A 21,215-nucleotide genomic window follows, 5' to 3' on the forward strand; every position below is an offset into this window, starting at 1 on the left:
GGCTTGACACGCAACACACATAAGTCATTCAGACACGCACACACCCGCACACACAGATCACCTCTTTACATTGGTTCTTCCTGACAGGTGGTATGTTGAAAAGACCCTCAAGGCAGATAATCTAAGCAGAGGAAGACATTCTGAATACAGAGTGTTTATCGGAATTCTGACAACAAACAGACGTGTAAAGACAACCAACTGTACTGCAAAACTAACACAGATTCACCTCAACCTCTTCTAAAATGTGACTGGAACAAAGCAATTTTGTTAGCAATGTAAAGAAATAATGTTTAATTATTTGGCAAATTACGTTTTCTAAAACCTTTTCCTTTTCACATTAATAACTGTCCGATTGCGAGGTTGCTTACGGACTCTTTAATAATACATAGGCCTAGGTAGGCTCCAATTAGATTACAAGTTAAGTGGCCTAATGGTGTGTTCCTGAAGCCTCGAACGCCAGCCTTCCGAGTCAGAAGTCAGGAAATCTCCCAGCTTTCTTGCGGAGTTGCGGCATATCTCGGAGGCACACCTCCTTATGGCTGGTTCAGACTACACGATTTCAGTCAGATTTTGCCCCTATTCGTTCGTCGCAGACAAATTTGCGAGTCGTAAACGATTTTGAAAAGTCGGCGACGAGACGAGATCTAGTCTCGATGTGACATGCTTGCGATTTGCGATTTTTTCGTCTCGAAATTTGGGGGAATTTGGGGGAATCGCATGACATATTGTTGACATGGAGGGAATCTGCGAGCAGCTGGAGGTCACGGGCAGTGTTTACTAACTAGTAAAGAACTAACTAGTAAAGTAAAGACTAGTAGAGATGCGCGGTTGGCGGTCATACTCGCGGACACCGTGGATAATCCACGGGTTGGGTGGATTGTGTGAAAAAAAGTAATCTTGGAGAAATTGCGGGCGGATTGCGGTTGAAATAAATAAATAAATATTAAGTAGGTTAACATATTGACTAGACAAACGGCAAACTGACAAATTTGACATTATATTTTTCTATAATCTCCCTGCTTCTGAAATCTCCACCCAGCGCTCGTCCACTGGTTTTCCATAAGCATTCCACTGTGCGATCATCCCTGCTGCGTATGATCTCACACATTGTTGAAATAGTATGCTGGATGCTTAATTCTTTCTATATGGCTTTAAATTAATGATCAGGCTATAATAAGACCACCTTGGCTATGTACGCAGACAACACGGGACATTTCATATTGGTTAGACATTTTAGAGAGCTGACGGGATTAGCGGGCTTTTGTCGGGACGCAGAACACGCAACTCAAATTCGGGATGACATTACTTCTCATCCGCGCCTCTCTGCACTACGCAGAGGACCGCCATCATAATGCCTAGTAAAGGAACTCGGGATCCATTGTTATTTACACTTTGTTGCTGCGTTGATGCTGCGTGTATCGTGAACGATACAAAGAAAACTCGCCTTTGTACTTTTGGCTTGAGTCATGTTTTTGCTTGTGAGTGAAAATGATTAGCCAGCTAATCAACTGCAACTATCACAGCTGATCAGGCGCCTTTAATATAAACAGAGAGGCGTGGCGGGAGTCACGTAACCATGACAAAAGCTGTTATGAAAATCATGTCAGTGTGGAACGTGGATGCAAAACATTCCGAAACGATATGAAAACGATAGTGTTTTCAATGCGAATGTATGTTTTGATATTTACCCGGCTTAGTGTGGACAGGGCCTAAAGATTCTAGAGCCGCCGTTTTTGTTTTTGTGGTCCTCACTGAACTCGGGTTAGGGTTAGTCTCAGAATTCCGAGTGGGGCTGACAAAAAGGGGGCGTGCCTCCGTGAATGCAGCAAGAAAGCTGGGAGATTCCCCCACTTGCAACTCGTAAGGATGGTGTCCGAGGCATCTGGAACACACCAATATTACAATGTTTTTCTCACAAGAAAATACTGACATCTGCTGGCGGGTTTAGCGTGGTGCTGTAGCGGAACCGATGTCTCTCAAGCCCTTCCCAGCGGAAGCAAAACGGGGACGCACCAAATTTGTGATGTCGGTTGTTGTGCGGCTGTGTAGTTATTCCTTAGGATTTTATAGGATTTTGCCCTTGTTCTTGTTGTCATAGCTATTCAGACAAAACGTGAAACGCATAATGTTATCCCATACACAAAAACGAGTTTTGAAATACGTCGAGGCAGGTAGTTTCTTGAAGCTGAAGTCATATTTACGGAAGCATAAAGACGTCGATGTTAATTTCTCTCAAGGCAAAAAAGAGAGAACACCGTTGCATGTGTCTTGTTCGCGGGGGGACGACTTGGTCCTGCGGCTCTTACTGAAGCATGGGGCTGAAGTCCTTCGTAAGGACCGTAAAGGAGACACAGTATTACATATAGCGGCCAACAGAGCGCTTAAACATGGACGAACAGGTGAAAGCCCCTGGTGATATTCTTTGATCCTGAAGTCTGCAGGGGACCAGACAGACCTCTTTAACCTATGTCTTGTGTTTGTCTCCTCAGCTTATGAGGACCTTGTTATCCCTCTGCGGAACAGCTGCCCTGAAGCGATGCAAGCACCGAACTCTGCTGGCGTCACACCGGAGGACCTCCTTCAGTGGATGAAAGATGACCAGGTTGGCCTACGTTTTGATATCATCATGATGGTACCAAAGTCCAGCCTGTTCTGTAGATGTGCTGTAGTATGTTGTTTGATATTACCCTTCAAATCGAAATGAAATGATTCATGCACATGTAGCCGACTCACTAAACCTGGATATTTGGCCAAACAGTGTGTGTTGTACATCTTTGTTTTCATCTGGACTAGGAGGCACAACTAATCAAAAAGGTTTCACGTTGTAAAATGCTTTCTGGAATAAGTTGTTACTTATGTTTGATGTTCAGATTGAAATGTTGACATGTATGAGTGCTTCTTATCAGCCCAGGCCCAGCAAGAGCCAGCAGCCTGTGGCTGACCCGGAGAAGGAGTGGAGAGAGAAGCTCTTTGGAGAATGTGAAAACGACTTCTATGAAAGCTTTGGCGTATATGAGGGTACTTTTAACTTTTACTTTGTACTGTTATTAGTAGGGGTGTAACGGTACACAAAAGTCACGGTTCGCAAAGTACCTTGGTTTTGAAGTCACGGTACGGTACAGGACGGTACGGTTCATAGTTAAGGGGAACATTTTAAACAACTGCTTGTTTGTCAACAACAGAGAATGGCCGTAGATCAGCAGCAATGAAAACACCAATAGACTTGGCTATGGCATTTGCACGTTCTGAATTCCCAGACAGGGGTTGTTGAAATAGTGTCTTGACCTGGGTTTGAACAGCTCGTTTTATTTTCACAGCAACGGTGATAGTAACACCTTGATGGTGCCTTTCGAATGCGTGTGCATGTTAAAGTGCTGTACGTAGACACAGAGAGCCCTCTCTGTAGCCGGAGAACCTGTCGGAGACCCTCTCCGTAGCTTACGTGCGCAACACGCATCCAATATTTTTTAACTATCCGTCGACGCAACGGAGACGGCAAGGGCTGTGATTGGTGCTCTAACAAAATCATTTCCGGACTCACTTCTCCGGTTTGACTTATTTACTTCGTACATTGTTTACTTTGCACATTAAGGACCAAAATAAAACAAACACGATTTGAAAAGCTTTGGAACTTTATATACAACACTGCTTACATGGTTTGTAGTAAGCATATAAGATCGATCGGGCGGCGGATTGCATTGCGTATCCAGACGGACTGCGAATGCTTGAGGGCTCTCCGTAGTTACGGAGTCAGATTACGGAGTCGGAGTAGTACACTTTGGCTAAACGGTCCGGGGGAAACTCGGACTTCAAGTTTTAAATTCTGCGTCGCAAAAACCAGCCTTTACATACGCCATATTAAGGCTATGTACGCCACATCTACGCACCGCGGTCCACCTCTGTAACCACCCAGAAGTGCCTGGACCGTGACGGTTCGGTACAAATACGTGTACCGTTACACCCCTAGATATAACTCCAATGAATGATCCATTCATAAACTAATAAACCCTCAATTATCCATGTATAACTGATTCAACCCTGGATAATACACACATTTATGGCTGAATTGACTGTAATTATACCTCTATCACTGAATACATACTTAATAACACATTCAGTAAACACTGAATAATCCATCCATCACTGAATAACTGCCATTGCCTTGCAGCCGATAACCTGCCCCTCGACGACGAAGAGGAGGACTTCGGAGACTGGGCCGACCAAATCAGGAACGAGTATTTCGAGAAAAAGAACGCAGAGGCTCAGAGGCTAGCCGCCTCGGGCTCCAGCCGGAAGAGGGGGAAGAGCAGCAAGGAGAAGGAGGAAGAGGAGCAAGCCTACAAGGCGCTGCACGAGAAGCTGCAGAAGGAGCACGAGGAGTACCTGGCCCGGGCCAAGCGCAAGGAGGAGGAGACCCGCCTGGCCAAGAAGCGCCGCTACGACAAGAAGTGCGAGGAGACCTTCAAGAGCGGGGCTGGGGCCAGCGCCAGCGCCAGCGCCACCGCCCGGACCCCCAGTGCTAAGCTGGGCTACGGGGACATCCCCTGGCCGGCCCCCCGAGGCACGGTGGCGGACATGCTGGAGGTGATGCTGACCGGGGCCGACCGCACGGACCTGCCCACCTTCCGGAAGCTGCTGAAGAGGCAGCAGACGCTGTGGCACCCGGACAGGTTCGCCCAACGGTGCGGCTCGCGGCTGCAGGAGACGGACCGGAAGAAGATCCTGGACACAGTCACGGCTCTCTCGCAGGAGCTCAACAGACTGGCGCAGACTCTGAGGGACTAGGGGGAACGTGGAAGGGGAAGGAGGTCAGACGAGATCGTGCCATAGAAGAGGGAGACGCAAGATTCACCTGCGTCCCTGAAGACAGAAAAAATGGTCAGAGAGCATTTGGAACGTGGCAATTATTTTTTGACTGGTTGTCATGATTCATAATTCTTTCAATCTTGAATTAAAACATACTACCTCTGTTCCATTTCTTTAAAAGTATTGTGATATACAATTTTAAGTTAAAATGATTTGGTTTACCATTTTTAAATGTCAAATTTGTGTAGATATTTCCTTCAGCTGGGCAGTTTCAGTGCATTGAAATGCATTTGCACAACGTGTCGTATTTGTAGATTTTTACCATAAAATTACAATGTCTTTTAATTGTGACTGTATATATTATAAGAATACATGGTTTAGACACTATTGCAAACATGCTTTTTTTTTATACAGCTCGATTGTAAGAGATGAATCGCCACAAAAAACAGCCGCTATTCCTGAAAAAGCGATGCGCAGGTTGCCAGATTTTTGAATATCCCTCTTTGTATCGTCCGCACACTACATGATGTGGTTTGTTTTTGTGGGTAGCGCTACCGAAATTGCATGGCAACAGTAGGCCTGCGTTTTTCAATAAAGGTTATTGTTAAATAATAACCGTTGAACATTTTCCTTTACATGTATTCGATTTGCATTGATTTATTTTACGTGTAAATTGCTTAACGTCAAAGGATAAAAAAGGCAACTGCTATTTATTTCAATACACGCCTACCTTTCAACGTCCCGTAGGTTAAAATGTATTGTGCTGTTGACTATATAGGCCGCCTACTTAACAAAAATCTTTCGCGGAGTTGTAGGCTATTATTCAAAAAGTCACACTCACACGTCTACACTTACAGACAATGAAAAAATCTGGCAACCCGCAGACGCAATCTGTGTCCGTTCTGCCGCCGGCGGAGAGCGAATGAAGGCCGCAGCCTGTCTTCAAATTATCCATATTTATTGTAACGCGATAGGCCTCTATTTGTAGTTCCGCGTTACAACTTACTTATATCGGCGTATTGTGCTTTTGCCATTCGGTATATACACTACTGAGGTTCATTCAGGCTGCGTTGTAGGCCTACCGTCCCGGAGACAGGTGCTTTATGATGACGCCTTTCTCGGAGCTCGGTCAATGGAGAAGGTGCATCGGGGATGATTCGCTTTGTTTTCACTATGTTCAGCAGACAATAAACAGATTGTAAACCCATATGGGCTGTACGGGAGCGAGGTTTAGTCTGCGCGCGCGAGACAGCTTTGGTTTTTATCATTTAATCGACTTCAGTTAATCCGCGGGCAATTTAATTGATTCACGTGTAAACATTTGAATTCGTGATAAGGTTATTATGTAGCTAGCTCTTTGCATTTGTGACAACAAAGCGTTCGTCTTCGGAGTAGAAGAGCTCCACTTTAAGGCCCGGGAGTGAAGTTGTTTGTCTGCAGATAAGATGGTGTTCAGAAGTGAGGAGATGTGCTTGGCCCAATTGTTTCTGCAGTCTGGCTCCGAATACGACTGCATAAGTGAACTCGGCGAGATGGGACTCGTGGAGTTTCGTGATGTAAGTACCTGAACTGTACAAAGAATACTGTAAACCAATAAAGCCTGGTCAACTGGGTGGTTCCTACAATAGCATCATGTGCCTTAACGGCAACGAACACCTGACTTGTCTGTGACAGGGCGCACGTGTTAATTGGCGGATGCAGCGAAATAATGAACGAAGTAAAAGTTCGTCCTCCAATGGGAGATAATTGGGCATACTACATTTTTTAAAAATAGCTGCTAACGCTACAATTCATGCTATGGTTTACTGTCCCCGCCTGACTAATCTATTCATGTATTATTGATAATATCGACTTATTTCAGCTGAATCCCAGCGTCAGCTCCTTCCAGCGCCGCTTCGTCAGTGAAATTAAAAGGTGTGAGGAGATGGAGAGAATCCTGGGTAAGATGAGAGGATGGATCAAGTAAAACAAATGTCTAAAGAACAGCTAATTTGTTGCCTATAAAATCGAGTTGTTGTGAAAATACATGTTTGGTATGGATATATATCTATTTGCATGCATGCTATAGTACCTCATCAGATATTTTTATCAATCTGTTATAATAATAAACATAATGTTATCTTTCTGTTGGACAGGATACCTTTTGAGGGAGATTCGTAAAGCTAGTATCGCTGTTCCAGAAGAGGAAGCGAGTCCAGCCGCCCCTCCACCTAAAGCAGTACTGGAGATAATGGTAGGCTACTCGGAACGACCCCTAGATCAGGGTAGTCTACACTAATGACCCCTAGATATCATAGTAGGCTACAGCACCAAGTGTTCACTGTATGGTGTAACGTCTAGTGCAGGGCTCTCCAACCTTTTTTCAACTGAGAGTTACTTAGAAAAAAATTAATTGGCCGAGAGCTACTTGCATCACATCGCTTGTATTTATTTACATCAACTGACTTAAGCTTCTGTTTGTAGGGTGTAGGGCTCTCCAACCTTTTTTCAACTGAGAGTTACTTAGAAAAAAATTAATTGGCCGAGAGCTACTTGCATCACATCGCTTGTATTTATTTACATCAACTGACTTAAGCTTCTGTTTGTACACGTGTGAAATTGCAATACCCATTGCTTATCAAAAATAATTCCACATTAAAGGTCCAAAAAACATTTAACTTTTTCATATACATCACTGAAAATTCAAATCAAGGTCCAAGGAAACATTACACTTTTTCACATCTCTGAAAATTCACATCAATGTCAAAGGAAACATTAACATTTTACACCTCTTATTATAGGCCACAAAGTTCAAGGTCCATTATCACTACCTTACAAGCATCTTATTGTACACATGGGACATAAGTACACTCACTCTTTTTAAAAGTTAGTGAGATGACTGGCACTGCATGGAGTCCACCATAGAGGTGTGTGCTGGAGTGTATGCACTCAGGTTCACTCTAATACAGTCATTTAAATGTTCATCGGTCAGTCTTGTTCTGAATTTAGATTTAATGACATTCATGTCAGAAAAAGCAGCTTCACAAAGGTATGTCGAACCAAATAAAGCAGAAATTTTAAGTGCTGCTTGGTGAATGTTCTTATAGTTTGCTGGGTCTACAGGGCTCTAGAAATGTTGTGACTGTTGCTGAGACTTAAACTGAACTGATTCTGGAGATTTATAACCTCCATCTCCATCTCCACAGGATTGACAGTGAACAGTTCAGCCATCTTTTCTGAAATCTCTGTGATGTCTACCTCCATGAATGGGTTGGCAATGAATGCCACACATGGCTCCAGCTTATCAAAATCCTTGAACCTATCCTCAAACTCCTGGCCTAGCTTTGACATGAGGTCACAATATTTATTGACATCCAAAACAAAGTCAGCCCCTGCATGGCTATCTAACATCTTAACTACTGTTGGGAAGTGTTGCAGACTTTTGTTTTTCAGTTGCTGGAGGCAGAATGACAGATTTGCTTTAAAAGCCTTAACAGCACTGATCATGTCAGAAATTGTTCGGTCTTTACCTTGTAGCTGGGTGTTGAGCTGATTGAGTTTCTCTGTCATGTCTGTCAGGAACGCAAGATCAAGCAGCCACTCAGCATCAGACAAAAGTGTAGTGCCTCCTCTCTTGACTCCATGAAAGCCTAGATTTCTTTCAGCAATGAGCAGAAGCGATGCAGTATTTCTCCTCGGCTCAGCCACCTCACCTCAGTTTGGAGGAGGAGATCACCGTATTCAGCAGACAGTTCCTGGAGGAGCAGTTTGAAGCTTCTGTGCTGCTTGGCCTTTGCACGAATAGAGTTGATGATCTTAATGACAGGTGTCATGACATGATCAAATCTCATGACTTTGGCCCATATAGCCTGCTGGTGAATGATGCAGTGATAGTTCACAATTTTAGGAAAGTTCGGGTCGGCCTTGCACAGTAAAATAAATCCTGAGTGGCGTCCTTTCAGTCTTCACCACCGAACTCCTCACTTTAGCTTAGTGAGCATACAACGTCACTCATACATTTGCTTTTTATTCGCAGTTGATAGGCCTGTTATTTTTTGAATTGGAGGGGATGGGACACCAATGTGACATATATGTGAACGTAAGTGAGATGAGGTGCATTTAAAAAAATAAAATAATGATAATAATAAAAATATATATTTATATTATTTTTTTAACAACTCAGTCGGTCAACCTATCAGGCGAGCTAATGAAACCTGCCCGCGAGCTACCGGTAGCTCGCGATCGACGTGTTGGAAACCCCTGGTCTAGTGGTCACTGTTAGAGTAACCTCTAGTCGTCACTGTATGGTGTAACCTCTAGTGCTTACTGTTAGTGTAACCTCTAGTGGTCACTGTATGGTGTAACCTCTAGTGATCACTGTATGATGTAACCTCTAGTGATCACTGTATGGTGTAACCTCTAGTGGTCACTGTATGGTGTAACCTCTAGTGGTCACTGTATGGTGTAACCTCTAGTGGTCACTGTATGGTGTAACCTCTAGTGATCACTGTATGATGTAACCTCTAATGATCACTGTATGGTGTAACCTCTAGTGATCACTGTATGGTGTAACCTCTAGTGATCTCTGTATGGTGTAACCTCTAGTGATCACTGTATGGTGTAACCTCTAGTGATCACTGTATGATGTAACCTCTAGTGATCACTGTATGGTGTAACCTCTAGTGATCACTGTATGATGTAACCTCTAGTGATCACTGTATGGTGTAACCTCTAGTGGTCACTGTATGGTGTAACCTCTAGTGGTCACTGTATGATGTAACCTCTAGTGGTCACTGTATGGTGTAACCTCTAGTGATCACTGTATGGTGTAACCTCTAGTGATCACTGTATGATGTAACCTCTAGTGATCACTGTATGATGTAACCTCTAGTGGTCCCCGTATGGTGTAACCTCTAGTGATCTCTGTATGGTGTAACCTCTAGTGATCTCTGTATGGTGTAACCTCTAGTGATCACTGTATGATGTAACCTCTAGTGATCACTGTATGATGTAACCTCTAGTGATCACTGTATGGTGTAACCTCTAGTGATTACTGTATGGTGTAACCTCTAGTGGTCACTGACTGTATGATGTAACCTCTAGTGGTCACTGTATGGTGTAACCTCTAGTGATCACTGTATGGTGTAACCTCTAGTGATCACTGTATGGTGTAACCTCTAGTGATCACTGTATGATGTAACCTCTAGTGATCACTGTATGGTGTAAACTCTAGTGATCTCTGTATGGTGTAACCTCTAGTGATCTCTGTATGGTGTAACCTCTAGTGATCACTGTATGGTGTAACCTCTAGTGATCACTGTATGATGTAACCTCTAGTGATCACTGTATGATGTAACCTCTAGTGATCACTGTATGGTGTAACCTCTAGTGATCACTGTATGATGTAACCTCTAGTGATCACTGTATGGTGTAACCTCTAGTGGTCACTGTATGGTGTAACCTCTAGTGGTCACTGTATGATGTAACCTCTAGTGGTCACTGTATGGTGTAACCTCTAGTGATCACTGTATGGTGTAACCTCTAGTGATCACTGTATGATGTAACCTCTAGTGATCACTGTATGATGTAACCTCTAGTGGTCCCCGTATGGTGTAACCTCTAGTGATCTCTGTATGGTGTAACCTCTAGTGATCTCTGTATGGTGTAACCTCTAATGGTCCCCGTATGGTGTAACCTCTAATGGTCCCCGTATGGTGTAAACTCTAGTGCTCACTGTATGGCGTTGTCTTTAGTGGTCACTGTGATGTCACCGTATGATGTCCCCTGTAGGAGCAGCTCCAGAGGTTGGAGATGGAGCTGAGCGAGGTGGCGAGGAACAAGGAGAAGCTTCAGAGGAACCGCCTGGAGCTGACCGAGTACACACACATGTTGAGGATCACACGCACTTTCATCCACAGCCGCTCCAGGGTGAGTGATAATGGGGGACTCATTCCTCCTGTGAATGCACTTAGTTGATACTATATTCTATATGCATAATTTCTCGCCATTGGTCCTTGTCCAGAATTATTGTTCTATAATATTATTCGAACGTGCAATGAATTATATATGAGGGATTATAATAAGATTGCCATTCCGAAGCCTACTTGGATATCCCTTAGCAAGGACACTTTCTGGCGGGTTACAAAATGTTTTTCGTTAGACCTAATTTGCATTCTCCCGGATCACTCTTTGCGTAATCCTACTGATTTACATAAATTTGTTTTTCTTTAAAATCTCGTTTTTATTTATCAACGGTTTTCCATTAACAAAAAGTAGTCAATCTGCAACATGCATTGTTATAAAAAAATATATATATTTGTAAAAAAAAAAAAAATCATTTAAAAATGAACGCGTCATTCCTTTGCCTACAGCACGAAGCCCTGGGGCCCCAGTATGAAGAGTTCCCCACGCTGGAGACTGACCCAGCAGGGACCGGCTGCACCGGCATGCAGAGACTGGGGGCCAAGCTGGGGTGATCTTTAACATCGTCCACATATACAGCTTTCACACCAGGGCTCTCAGCCCAGTTGCTGGTGTGTCGTATTAACGAATGGCGTTGGAAATCCTGCCTAAATTGTAAACCTCTCCATGGCTTGTAGGTTTGTATCGGGTCTGATCCATAGAGGCAAGGTGGAGGCGTTTGAGCGAATGCTGTGGAGAGTGTGTAAAGGCTACACCATCCTGAGCTACACAGAAGTGGACGAGAGTCTGGCTGACCTGGACACTGTGAGTTCACCGGTGCAGAACAATGCTCCTTTGTTGTCTTTTATCTGTTACCCAAGGGGCTCAAAGGCCTACGTGCAGGTTAACCGGAATTTTTGATTATTGGGTACATAAAGCACTCAAAATATGTATATCATTTATAAAATGTCTCCAAAATAGTGTTAAAGGTGCCATGACATGCTATTTTATGGATGCTTTAGTATAGGTATTAGTGGGCCACTAACAGTATTCAAAGACGTTCCCGAAATTCAGCCGTGGAGCAGAGTTACAGCCACTCCAAGCTAGTCGCACATTGAGCTTCCCCCAAATGCGCTGTTTTGGTGTCTGTAGCTATAATGCAAATGAGGAGGAGCGAGGCGGGTCAAGGAGGAGGGTGGGGGTGTGGCCCTGAGCAGCTTGCAGCCACGGTACCATGCGCTCTGTTTACAGTGGATGTATCGCAATGGCGAGGCGCACACAGCCTTTAGCCGTGTTCTGTAAATATTCTAGAACACATGGGAGTCCTGGAGCTCTATAGCTAAATAATATCATATAGCCTACATAGATATCTATATCATATAATATATATTATCACGGCCAAAAGCTGTGTGAGCCGATATTATGAATCTCAACCCGCGTTGGGTTCTCCGATGTTCCTGGTTCTTCCACGTCCACATCAATGTGAAGTAGACTGAACCGCGACAAGGAGGAGAAAGGGATTGTTGCCGGGCAGCGCTTAGGCACCTCCGCCTCCTGCAGCCTCCTGCAGCGCCGAGGCGGTGGTCCCTCGGCAGCAGGAAGCGGGGCTCAAGCGGGAGACATTCGCCGCCAACAATCCCTTTCTCCTCCATGTCGTGATTCATGTTCTTGAGGGAGTCAAAGCCAAAGTTCCTTTCCCCCAATTCATTCTCAACCTTGGCTGAGATAACCCCCACTACGTACCGTACCCACACTCGTTGTAGAAATACCAGAGACGAGAGTCTGACGTGTTATGCACCATAACACCAAAAGCAGAACGGTTATCCAAATAACAAGGAAGTGTACAACACTTGCGTTACAGTCCTGGAGCTCTATATCTAACTAATAGCATATAATACATAGATATCATATAATACATATTATCAGTGCCAAAAGCTGTGTGCGCCTCCAGACGATATTATGAATCACAAACGACTTCGTCGGGTTCTGCAACGTCTCTGGTTCTTCCACTTTCACATCAATCTGAAGTAGACTGAACCGCGTGCTGCCTGCTGCCAGCTGCCCGCTGCCCGCTGCCGGGCGGTGGTGCTTCGCGGCGGTGGTGCCTCGCGGGAACCGGCGGCATGTCGCAGTTCATGTACTTCAGGGAGTCAAAGCCAAAGTTAATTTCCCCCAATTCCTTCTCAACCATGGCTGAGATAACCCCCACTGCAGTCTCGTTGTGCAAAACAAGAGACGTCAGAGAACCGACAAGAAACACTTGCGTTACAGTGTGTGTATTCACACACACACACACACACACACACACACACACACACACACACACACACACACACACACACACACACACACACACACACACACACACACACACACACACACACACACACACACACACACACACACACACACATATATATATGTGGCGCTCACACGGTCGTGTCTCATTGGCGGGCCAAGTCTCTGGGCAGGCCAGGCAGAGTAAGGGGAGGAGCTTACTGCAGTGTGACGACATAGGAAACCACATTCCAAGTCAGCGCGCTTGAGCCTCCGTTTTTTTCAAAGGCGAGCAGAGCAACAGTTCTCGTATTACACCGAACGCAAGTTTTAGCCACTTGGGGACCATAGGCAGGCTTGGGGAACTCATATTTATGTTAGAAAACCTCAAAGTGAGATTTTCATGCCATGGCACCTTTTAAAGCCCAAAGTTTTTGTCGTTTTTGGCAGTAACGGGTGTTTTCTAACGCCATTCGGCTATGACGTCACGTTGGGGAAACGTGGTGGAAGGTAGCCTCAAACTAGTACTAGAACTATGGCGTCTAAGAGGTGGCATGTAACCACAAATAACATGTATGATGGCCCACAGCAGTATAATTTCGAACCTGTCAGATGTGAGAGGGCGAATGAGGAATTGCCGATAACTGATGGCGGTCAAAGCCAATTAAATGCATGGTCAGAGGAGAATGAGTGGAGAGTTGCTATCATTTAGCAACGCAGCAACGAGCGCTGGAGCTAGTCAATGAACAGCAGTGCATACAATAATGACACTTTTATTTATTTTTACTGTCAGTGAATAGCACCGAGTGAAAGTCAACGTTTTCTTTATATCTAGTTACAGCGATTATGTTGTTCAGATAAGTACCGGTAAACTTAGTCAGAAGATCTAGAAATAGAAGGCATAATGAGCTACCTTGCCAGTCCCACCTGTGAAATCCCCCCCCAGATAATCCCTAATTAAATCGTACCCCCGACGTTGTAATCAGATTTCCGATTAGTTATCGCACGTTTTGATGGTAGCCGACTAGCTCCAGTAACAACATCTCTGCCTAGTCTCTATTTCGAAGCTTTATTTTAGCCAGTGTGTGAAATACCCGTCAATATTCGGGGGTCCCCATCTCCCAATTGTTGCGCAATACCCATATACATTTTGCAGTAGGCCTGTAACATTACAATATTTCATTGATGCAAGACAATTAGTATTTAGCCTACATGACACTTAATGTTTTTTGATAATCTGATATGCTATATATTTTAAAGCAACACAGGAGGCTGCATTGGCTAAAGTTGTTTGGATGCACGTTGATTCATAACAAGGAGGGGCAAAGTTGTGCATTACAATGCAAACACGACAATAATTGGCACCAATCTGGCGCACTTAGAAGGGCAATCAACTGAATAAATGGCAGGTATAGCCTATCGGACACGCAATCAGTGCACTTGCAAATGAGTGCATGCAAGTATGACCGATCGGGGTGTGACATTATTTAACCATCAATCTACCGCAAATACGACCAGACAGATGTACATTGAACACATACACAAATGTATTTGTTTTTTATTAGCGGACATTTTGTGATGAATATCCCGAGATAGAAAACCAATCAAATTGCGCCATTTTAGGAGGTTCAGATGTAGCATATACTAACTATAGATAATATCTATGTATCTGTATAATCTGCTGAACACTCCCTTACTAGTCTCTACTCTCAAGGGTCTCAATGCGGCTTTTGTCCGTGTCTCCCAAACATGACGTCATGCAATGCATTCTGGGGGGAAATGAGATTCAATAGCAAACCGCTAAAATAGTACCTACTTTTTCGTATTACATTCCGTTTAGTGATACCTAACAACATTAAATACAATGGATAACAGTTTAAATCTTTATTTCCAACAAGTAAATTGCACAAATTCGTTGGAAAAGAAACCCTGCAACACGGCCTTTAAGTGTAATTAAGACAGTGTCTTCATAATGTGATTCCTTGCATTTGTTAAAGAGGCTTAATCTGATGTATTGTGCTGCCGTTCCATTCTACAGTGGCGCCTTCTAACCGCTTTAAAGTGGAACACGGTGGCTGCCTGGCCTACATTGGTCACATGAGTCAAACCTTATTAGAGAAGTGGGTCTGGAGTAGTTACAATGGCACCTCCTTTTACAACCTCATATTATTTTTATTTTAGGGTGAGATCAACAAAAGTGTAGTGTTTCTAATCTCCTTCTGGGGCGACCAGATTGGGCAGAAGGTTCAGAAGATCTGTGATTGGTGAGTCTACCTTTTTAAAGATATTAACAGATTCTTCTTTGATGCGTTGCCAAAGCCCAACATGATGCACTACATGTACAACATGTATTTATTACATGTTAATACATGGTGTGGTAAATGTTAAATATTATGTTGTAGATATAGTACATGTACATTTTTTATTTATAACGTGTAAAAACATGATGCAATACATCTAACACATGAAGTATTCATCACATGTAAAACCATGATGCAATACATCTAAGACATGATGTAGTTGGTCTCAAAACGTGTCAATACGTGGTCTTCTTCTCTCCTCAGCTACCACTGTCATCTGTACCCCCACCCGGAGAATGATGAAGAGGGGGCGGACGTGATGGACAGCCTTAGGACACGCATCCAAGATCTCAACAATGTAGGACTTCCACAAACCGAAAGGGGCTGAAGGGATCTGGGTTTCGATCCCATGTGTGTTCTATATGTATCCCTGAGCCTGGCAACAACAGTTAATACTATGTCATTTTAAAGATTCTGAATAAAAAGGTTGAATACTATGTCATAGTATAGATTCATAATAAAAAAGGTTAAATACTATGTCCTAGCATAGAATCATAATAAAGTCTAGTAAATAATAAACTGTAACGGTTGTGTGCAGGTGCTGCATCGCACTGAGGACTACCTGAGGCAGGTTCTGCAGAAGTCCTCGGAGTCGGCCTTCTCCTGGGTGGTGCAGGTGAAGAAGATGAAGGCCATCTACCACATCCTCAACCTGTGCAGCTTCGACGTCACCAACAAGTGTCTGATCGCCGAGGTGTGGTGTCCCGTCAGTGACCTGGCCAACCTGCGGGGGGCGCTGGAGGAAGGCTCGGTGAGCGCAGAGCCTTCAACGACGCTCACTCACACACCCCACTTCACCGGATGACGTGAAGTTCATGTTGCATATCTTTTGCCGTGCTCCCAGAGGAAAGGGGAGGCCACGGTGCCGTCGTTTGTCAACCGCATCCCGAGCAATGACACGCCCCCCACCATGCTGAGGACCAACAAGTTCACCTGCGGGTTCCAGAGCATCGTGGAGGCCTACGGTGTGGGGGACTACAGAGAGGCCAGCCCAGGTAAACACACACACACACACACACACAGGTGTCTCTAGGAGCTCAGGAATTTATTATCTGTATTTATGTTATTAAACGACCTGCTGTTGATAGAGGATCAGCTATCTATAACTGGCCTGTGATTGTAGATGGATAAGGGTGTTACTGTGTGTATCATTTACAGATCGATTATAATTGATCAAGATATTAGGATGACCGTGTGTACATAATTGGTCTATATTTGATGGTGTCATTGCCCTCCCTAACTCTGCTCTCATTGATGACTGTCCAAGGGGCCACATGCTTGACACATTTGATTGACAATGAAACAAGCTAAAAGGGATTTCAATTATTCTCATTGTCAACAGCCCCGCAACTCTGACCAATCGGCCTTGAGTTCAGACGAGCAGAGCAGAACGTGTATCCCTAATCCCTTTCTCTGATTGGCAGCTCCGTACACGATCATCACCTTCCCCTTCCTGTTCGCGGTGATGTTCGGGGACCTTGGCCACGGGCTGGTCATGACCCTCTTCGCCCTGTGGATGGTGCTGACGGAGAAGAACCAGAAGAAGAAACGCTCCGATAACGAAGTAGGAACCTACTGGAGATCCCATTCACACAAACGTGCATCGTGAGATCTATATCCGTATTTAATCAATCTCTTGACAGATCTGGAACACGTTCTTTGCGGGCCGCTACATCATTCTCCTGATGGGGTTGTTCTCGGTGTACACCGGCCTCATCTACAACGACTGCTTCTCCAAGTCCCTCAACATCTTCGGCTCGGGGTGGAGCGTCAAGGCCATGTTCACCAGCCACCAGTGGACGTGAGTGACGGCCACACGTGGAGCACCCAGACACAGATGTTAATGCAGACGCTATCTCTGAATGTTTTCCGACGTGTTGCAGGAACGAAAGCCTCCAGTCCAACAGTCTGCTCACTCTGGATCCCAACATCAGTGGCGTGTTTATCGGGCCCTACCCGTTTGGCATTGACCCCGTGAGTCCAACATCTCCCGTCCTATCACGTAACGTTGACTTACTGTTACCAACTATCTTTGATAAATGTTTCTTCCCAATATTTGACCAGATTTGGAACATGGCGGTGAATCGTTTGTCCTTCCTGAACTCCTACAAGATGAAGATGTCCGTCATAATCGGGGTCGTGCACATGACCTTCGGAGTGGTGCTCAGTGTTTTCAACCACTTGTGAGTATGAGGACGCTTATCTCCTCTATCTCTGGTCTCTGTCCCGTAGACCCTTATCTCCTCTATCTCTGGTCTCTGTCCCGTAGACACTTATCTCCTCTATCTCTGGTCTCTGTCCCGTAGACCCTTATCTCCTCTATCTCTGGGGTCTGTTATATAGACACTTATCTCCTCTATCTCTGGTCTCTGTCCTGTAGATGCTTATCTCCTCTATCTCTGGGGACTGTCCTGTAGACCCTTATCTCCTCTATCTCCTCTATCTCGTGTGTCCCTCCTGTAGACGCTCATCTCCTCTATCTCTGGTCTCTGTCCTGTAGAAGTTCATCTCTATCTCTGGTGTCTGTCCTGAAGACCCTTATCTCCTCTATCTCTTGTGTCCGCCCTGCAGACACTTCCGGCAGCGCTACAACGTGTACCTGGTGTTCCTCCCTGAGCTGCTCTTCCTGCTGTGTCTCTTTGGCTACCTGGTGTTCATGATCCTCTACAAGTGGCTGGCCTTCGGGGCCCCGGACTCTCGCACGGCTCCCAGCATCCTCATCCACTTCATCAACATGTTCCTCATGCAGGACGCCGACGTCAGTCCTCTCTACCCGGGACAGGTAGGCGTCGCTCGGTCGAAGGGTCCTCTGTCGACAGAGTAGTGTGCTGTGGTGTGTTTGTCAACGGTGCTGTAGGTACGATTGTAAGGGCTGTAATTTAAGAAATACAGAAGAAACACAAGAATATTAAAATAACAATTTTAGGAATTGGTCTTTCCTGTCAATCCCAATAATCCACACTGCGTTATCATTTTGATGGTAGAGAAACATAGGAAGGGAGCGGGAAGGGACATAATCTGTGCGTTCAGTTCAAAGTGAGTGTTTATGTGTCTCCTATAGAAAGGGCTACAGGTCTTCCTGGTGTGCGTTGCCGTGATGTCGGTTCCCGTGCTGTTGCTAGGGAAACCGCTCTTCTTCTACTGGCTGTACCGCGGTGGGAAAGGGCTGAGGAGACACAGGGTGAGCTTATGCTGTGTGCCCGCATGGGAGTGAGCTTATGCTGTGTGCCCGCATGGGAACACCGATGACATGGCTCCCCCCCCCTCCCATCGCAGGGCTATGAAAGGGTGAGACGTGCAAGCGAGGAAGACGGCGCCCCGACGCCACAATATGACGAAGATGAAGAGGAGGGAATAGAGGAGCTGCCTAGCAGAGAGGCCGCCGCCACACCCAAACAGGTCAGCACCTGCGGACTTCTACCGGCCACCTGGCAACACAACTCGAATGTCTTGAGGGTTAGGGTCTGTGTCCATGGAGTTGGGCTTCTAATGTCTTCACTGACTCCTTGTTTCTACTTTTGTCTTCTAGTTTGACTTTGCTGACGTGATTCTCCACCAGTCCATCCATACCATAGAGTACTGCCTGGGCTGTATTTCCAACACTGCCTCATACCTGCGTCTTTGGGCTCTGAGCTTGGCCCACGCTCGTAAGTACAATCACTAGTGGGGGGCTGTACAGTTACAGCGCCAATGTGTTCAGTTTCGTCTTTCAGTCGGTCAGGCCTCCTTTTTTCTCCTTGGTTTTGTGTGTTTGGACACGCATGCTTCAATCAACGTGTGCGTGTGTGTGGACAGTCTAGTGGTTAGGCTGTTTGACCCCGAACTGAAAGGTTCTGGGTTTGATTCCAAGTGTCTGAAGTCTACCTGTCGGGACCTTGCTCCTTAATGATCAGAATCCTCTGTAAGTCACTCATGGAGAACCCATTTGGACGCCCTGTTTCAGAGCTGTCGGAGGTCCTGTGGGGCATGGTGATGCGTCTGGGCCTGAGGTTCACCTCCAAGCTGGGCGTGATAGCGCTAGTGCCGGTGTTTGGGCTCTTCGCCACGCTCACCGTGTCCATCCTCCTAGTGATGGAGGGCCTCTCCGCCTTCCTGCACGCCCTGCGCCTCCACTGGTGGGTCTCACTCAGCCACACCCTCGCTCGCCCGCTCACTCAGTCACTCCCTCACTCAGCCACACACTCGCTCACCCGCTCACTCAGTCAGTCCCTCACTCAGCCACACACTCGCTCACTCAGTCACACACTCTCACTCAATTGTGCACCCACTCAGTCACGCACTGAATCAGTCACGCACTTACTGGCTCGAGAAAGAGCATTTACACTCATTCTTTATGTGTACTTCCATTTTATTTATTAATGTATTATTTTATATCCAGATTCAGTGGGTAGGGTAAGGACTGGACCTGGACTTCATTAATCCCTGGGGGATACCGTTTCTACCAGAGTAGCTCTAGATACACAAAAATATTTTTTCCAATTGTTTCAGAAACATTCTCACGATACCTTTTCCTTCCCAGGGTTGAGTTCCAGAACAAATTTTACCGCGGTACGGGTGTCAAGTTCATCCCGTTTGACTTCTCCCTCATGCCGTCCATTTTTGAGCAAGACGGCCTGATGTAGGCAAACCTAAACACGTCCGATGTCCTCTATGAGAGCGGCGGGGACGACCGGTGTCCCGGAACCATGCTGAACGCTGGAACAATTCCCACTGTGATAATGACAACATTTACTATGGACTGAAACCCACTGTCGTAGCAGCTTTTTATTACCATGACACCTCCCCGACATCCCGGCTGCACTACCTGGCTTACGTTAACGCCACTATTTTCAGCAGACCCCCGGTTTGGCTCAGGGGGCTTCACACATCTCAATCTATTACATTGGTTTTCTATTTTAGTTTTTGGAAATGAGACATAACTAGAGGCAACACATTTTCCTGCTATTTGGCAAATTGAAACCTGCTATTCTCCTCGTGCTGTTTGTATTATTTATGACATTGTCTTTTAAGGTGAATAATAATCCATTGCAATGTGAAGTGAAAAAATAAGAATGTAAACAAAATGCACAGAAGATCACACCAAGCATTTTTAGTGCCAAACGGATTGGTGTTATTCACAGAGATCCCTGCTGGGGTCCCTACACTGACCAGCTGTAGGGAGCCATCAGCTACACTGGTCAATATGTCAACGTATTACAACGTAACGTTTTGTGAAAGCATATTGCCATAGAGCACTTTTTAAATAATGCAGAGATGATTGTACAAAATAAAGTCTTCACTGACTGTGATGATGCCAAATGAAAATACTTTTAACTGTTTAACAGCTACTTATTACTGATAACTTATTTAAAGGTTTTAAGCATATTTTAAAGCCCCCGGTAATGCTTGCGAGGAAATGGCCAGAAGGCCATCCTTTTATTATCACACTACTCATTTGGTATATTTATTTAAATCGTGTTTCCTGTATGAGAATAATCATATTTTAACCATTTTAATGTGTTACTTTTGAGATATATGCCAGCAAATAAAGCATTAGCGCAAAATTATAAAATAAGTTATTTCATCTTGCTTGATTGTATGATTTCTGTTCTGAGCAGCTGTTGGCACATTTTGGGAAATACATTAGAAAATGGAATGCAAGCAAAACCATAGCACAATATGAGTTGCCTTAACAAGGTGCATGAAACCTGCATTAAACAAGCATTTATTAACCCGAATAACGGCAGTTTCCTCTATAGTTGAAAAGCTAAGCGCGTTGACAATTTTAATTTAAAAAGGCCACGTACTGGTCCATCATTTTCAGAACCTTGAAGATAATTGCCCAACCTAAACATTTGATATATCGTCCACATTTCACAAAACTGCTGCAGAAATGCTGTGCATTTCCATGTT

The 21,215-nt window shown here is 44.9% G+C and overlaps 2 protein-coding genes across 2 annotated transcripts; both read left to right on the plus strand.

The window, feature by feature from the left end:
* The first annotated feature begins 1,976 nt into the window (after nucleotides 1-1,976).
* On the plus strand, nucleotides 1,977-5,421 carry nfkbil1 (nuclear factor of kappa light polypeptide gene enhancer in B-cells inhibitor-like 1). The gene is made up of 4 exons (XM_060050105.1): nucleotides 1,977-2,399; nucleotides 2,490-2,602; nucleotides 2,907-3,018; nucleotides 4,169-5,421. Exons 1-4 carry the CDS (start codon nucleotides 2,126-2,128, stop codon nucleotides 4,783-4,785), a joined length of 1,116 nt encoding a protein of 371 aa, XP_059906088.1. The 5' UTR covers nucleotides 1,977-2,125; the 3' UTR covers nucleotides 4,786-5,421.
* A 230-nt stretch (nucleotides 5,422-5,651) lies between these two features.
* On the plus strand, nucleotides 5,652-20,886 carry atp6v0a2a (ATPase H+ transporting V0 subunit a2a). The gene is made up of 20 exons (XM_060050083.1): nucleotides 5,652-6,362; nucleotides 6,668-6,746; nucleotides 6,942-7,039; nucleotides 10,576-10,713; nucleotides 11,157-11,257; nucleotides 11,385-11,511; nucleotides 15,145-15,227; nucleotides 15,528-15,621; nucleotides 15,862-16,074; nucleotides 16,168-16,318; nucleotides 16,748-16,887; nucleotides 16,967-17,124; nucleotides 17,207-17,297; nucleotides 17,388-17,506; nucleotides 17,895-18,105; nucleotides 18,385-18,504; nucleotides 18,600-18,722; nucleotides 18,853-18,970; nucleotides 19,267-19,438; nucleotides 19,843-20,886. The coding sequence occupies exons 1-20, from the start codon at nucleotides 6,252-6,254 to the stop codon at nucleotides 19,943-19,945; spliced, it is 2,550 nt and encodes an 849-aa protein (XP_059906066.1). The 5' UTR covers nucleotides 5,652-6,251; the 3' UTR covers nucleotides 19,946-20,886.
* Nucleotides 20,887-21,215: the final 329 nt, after the last annotated feature.

The sequence above is a fragment of the Gadus macrocephalus genome, chromosome 4, assembly GCF_031168955.1.
Source record: "Gadus macrocephalus chromosome 4, ASM3116895v1".
NCBI lineage: Eukaryota > Metazoa > Chordata > Actinopteri > Gadiformes > Gadidae > Gadus > Gadus macrocephalus.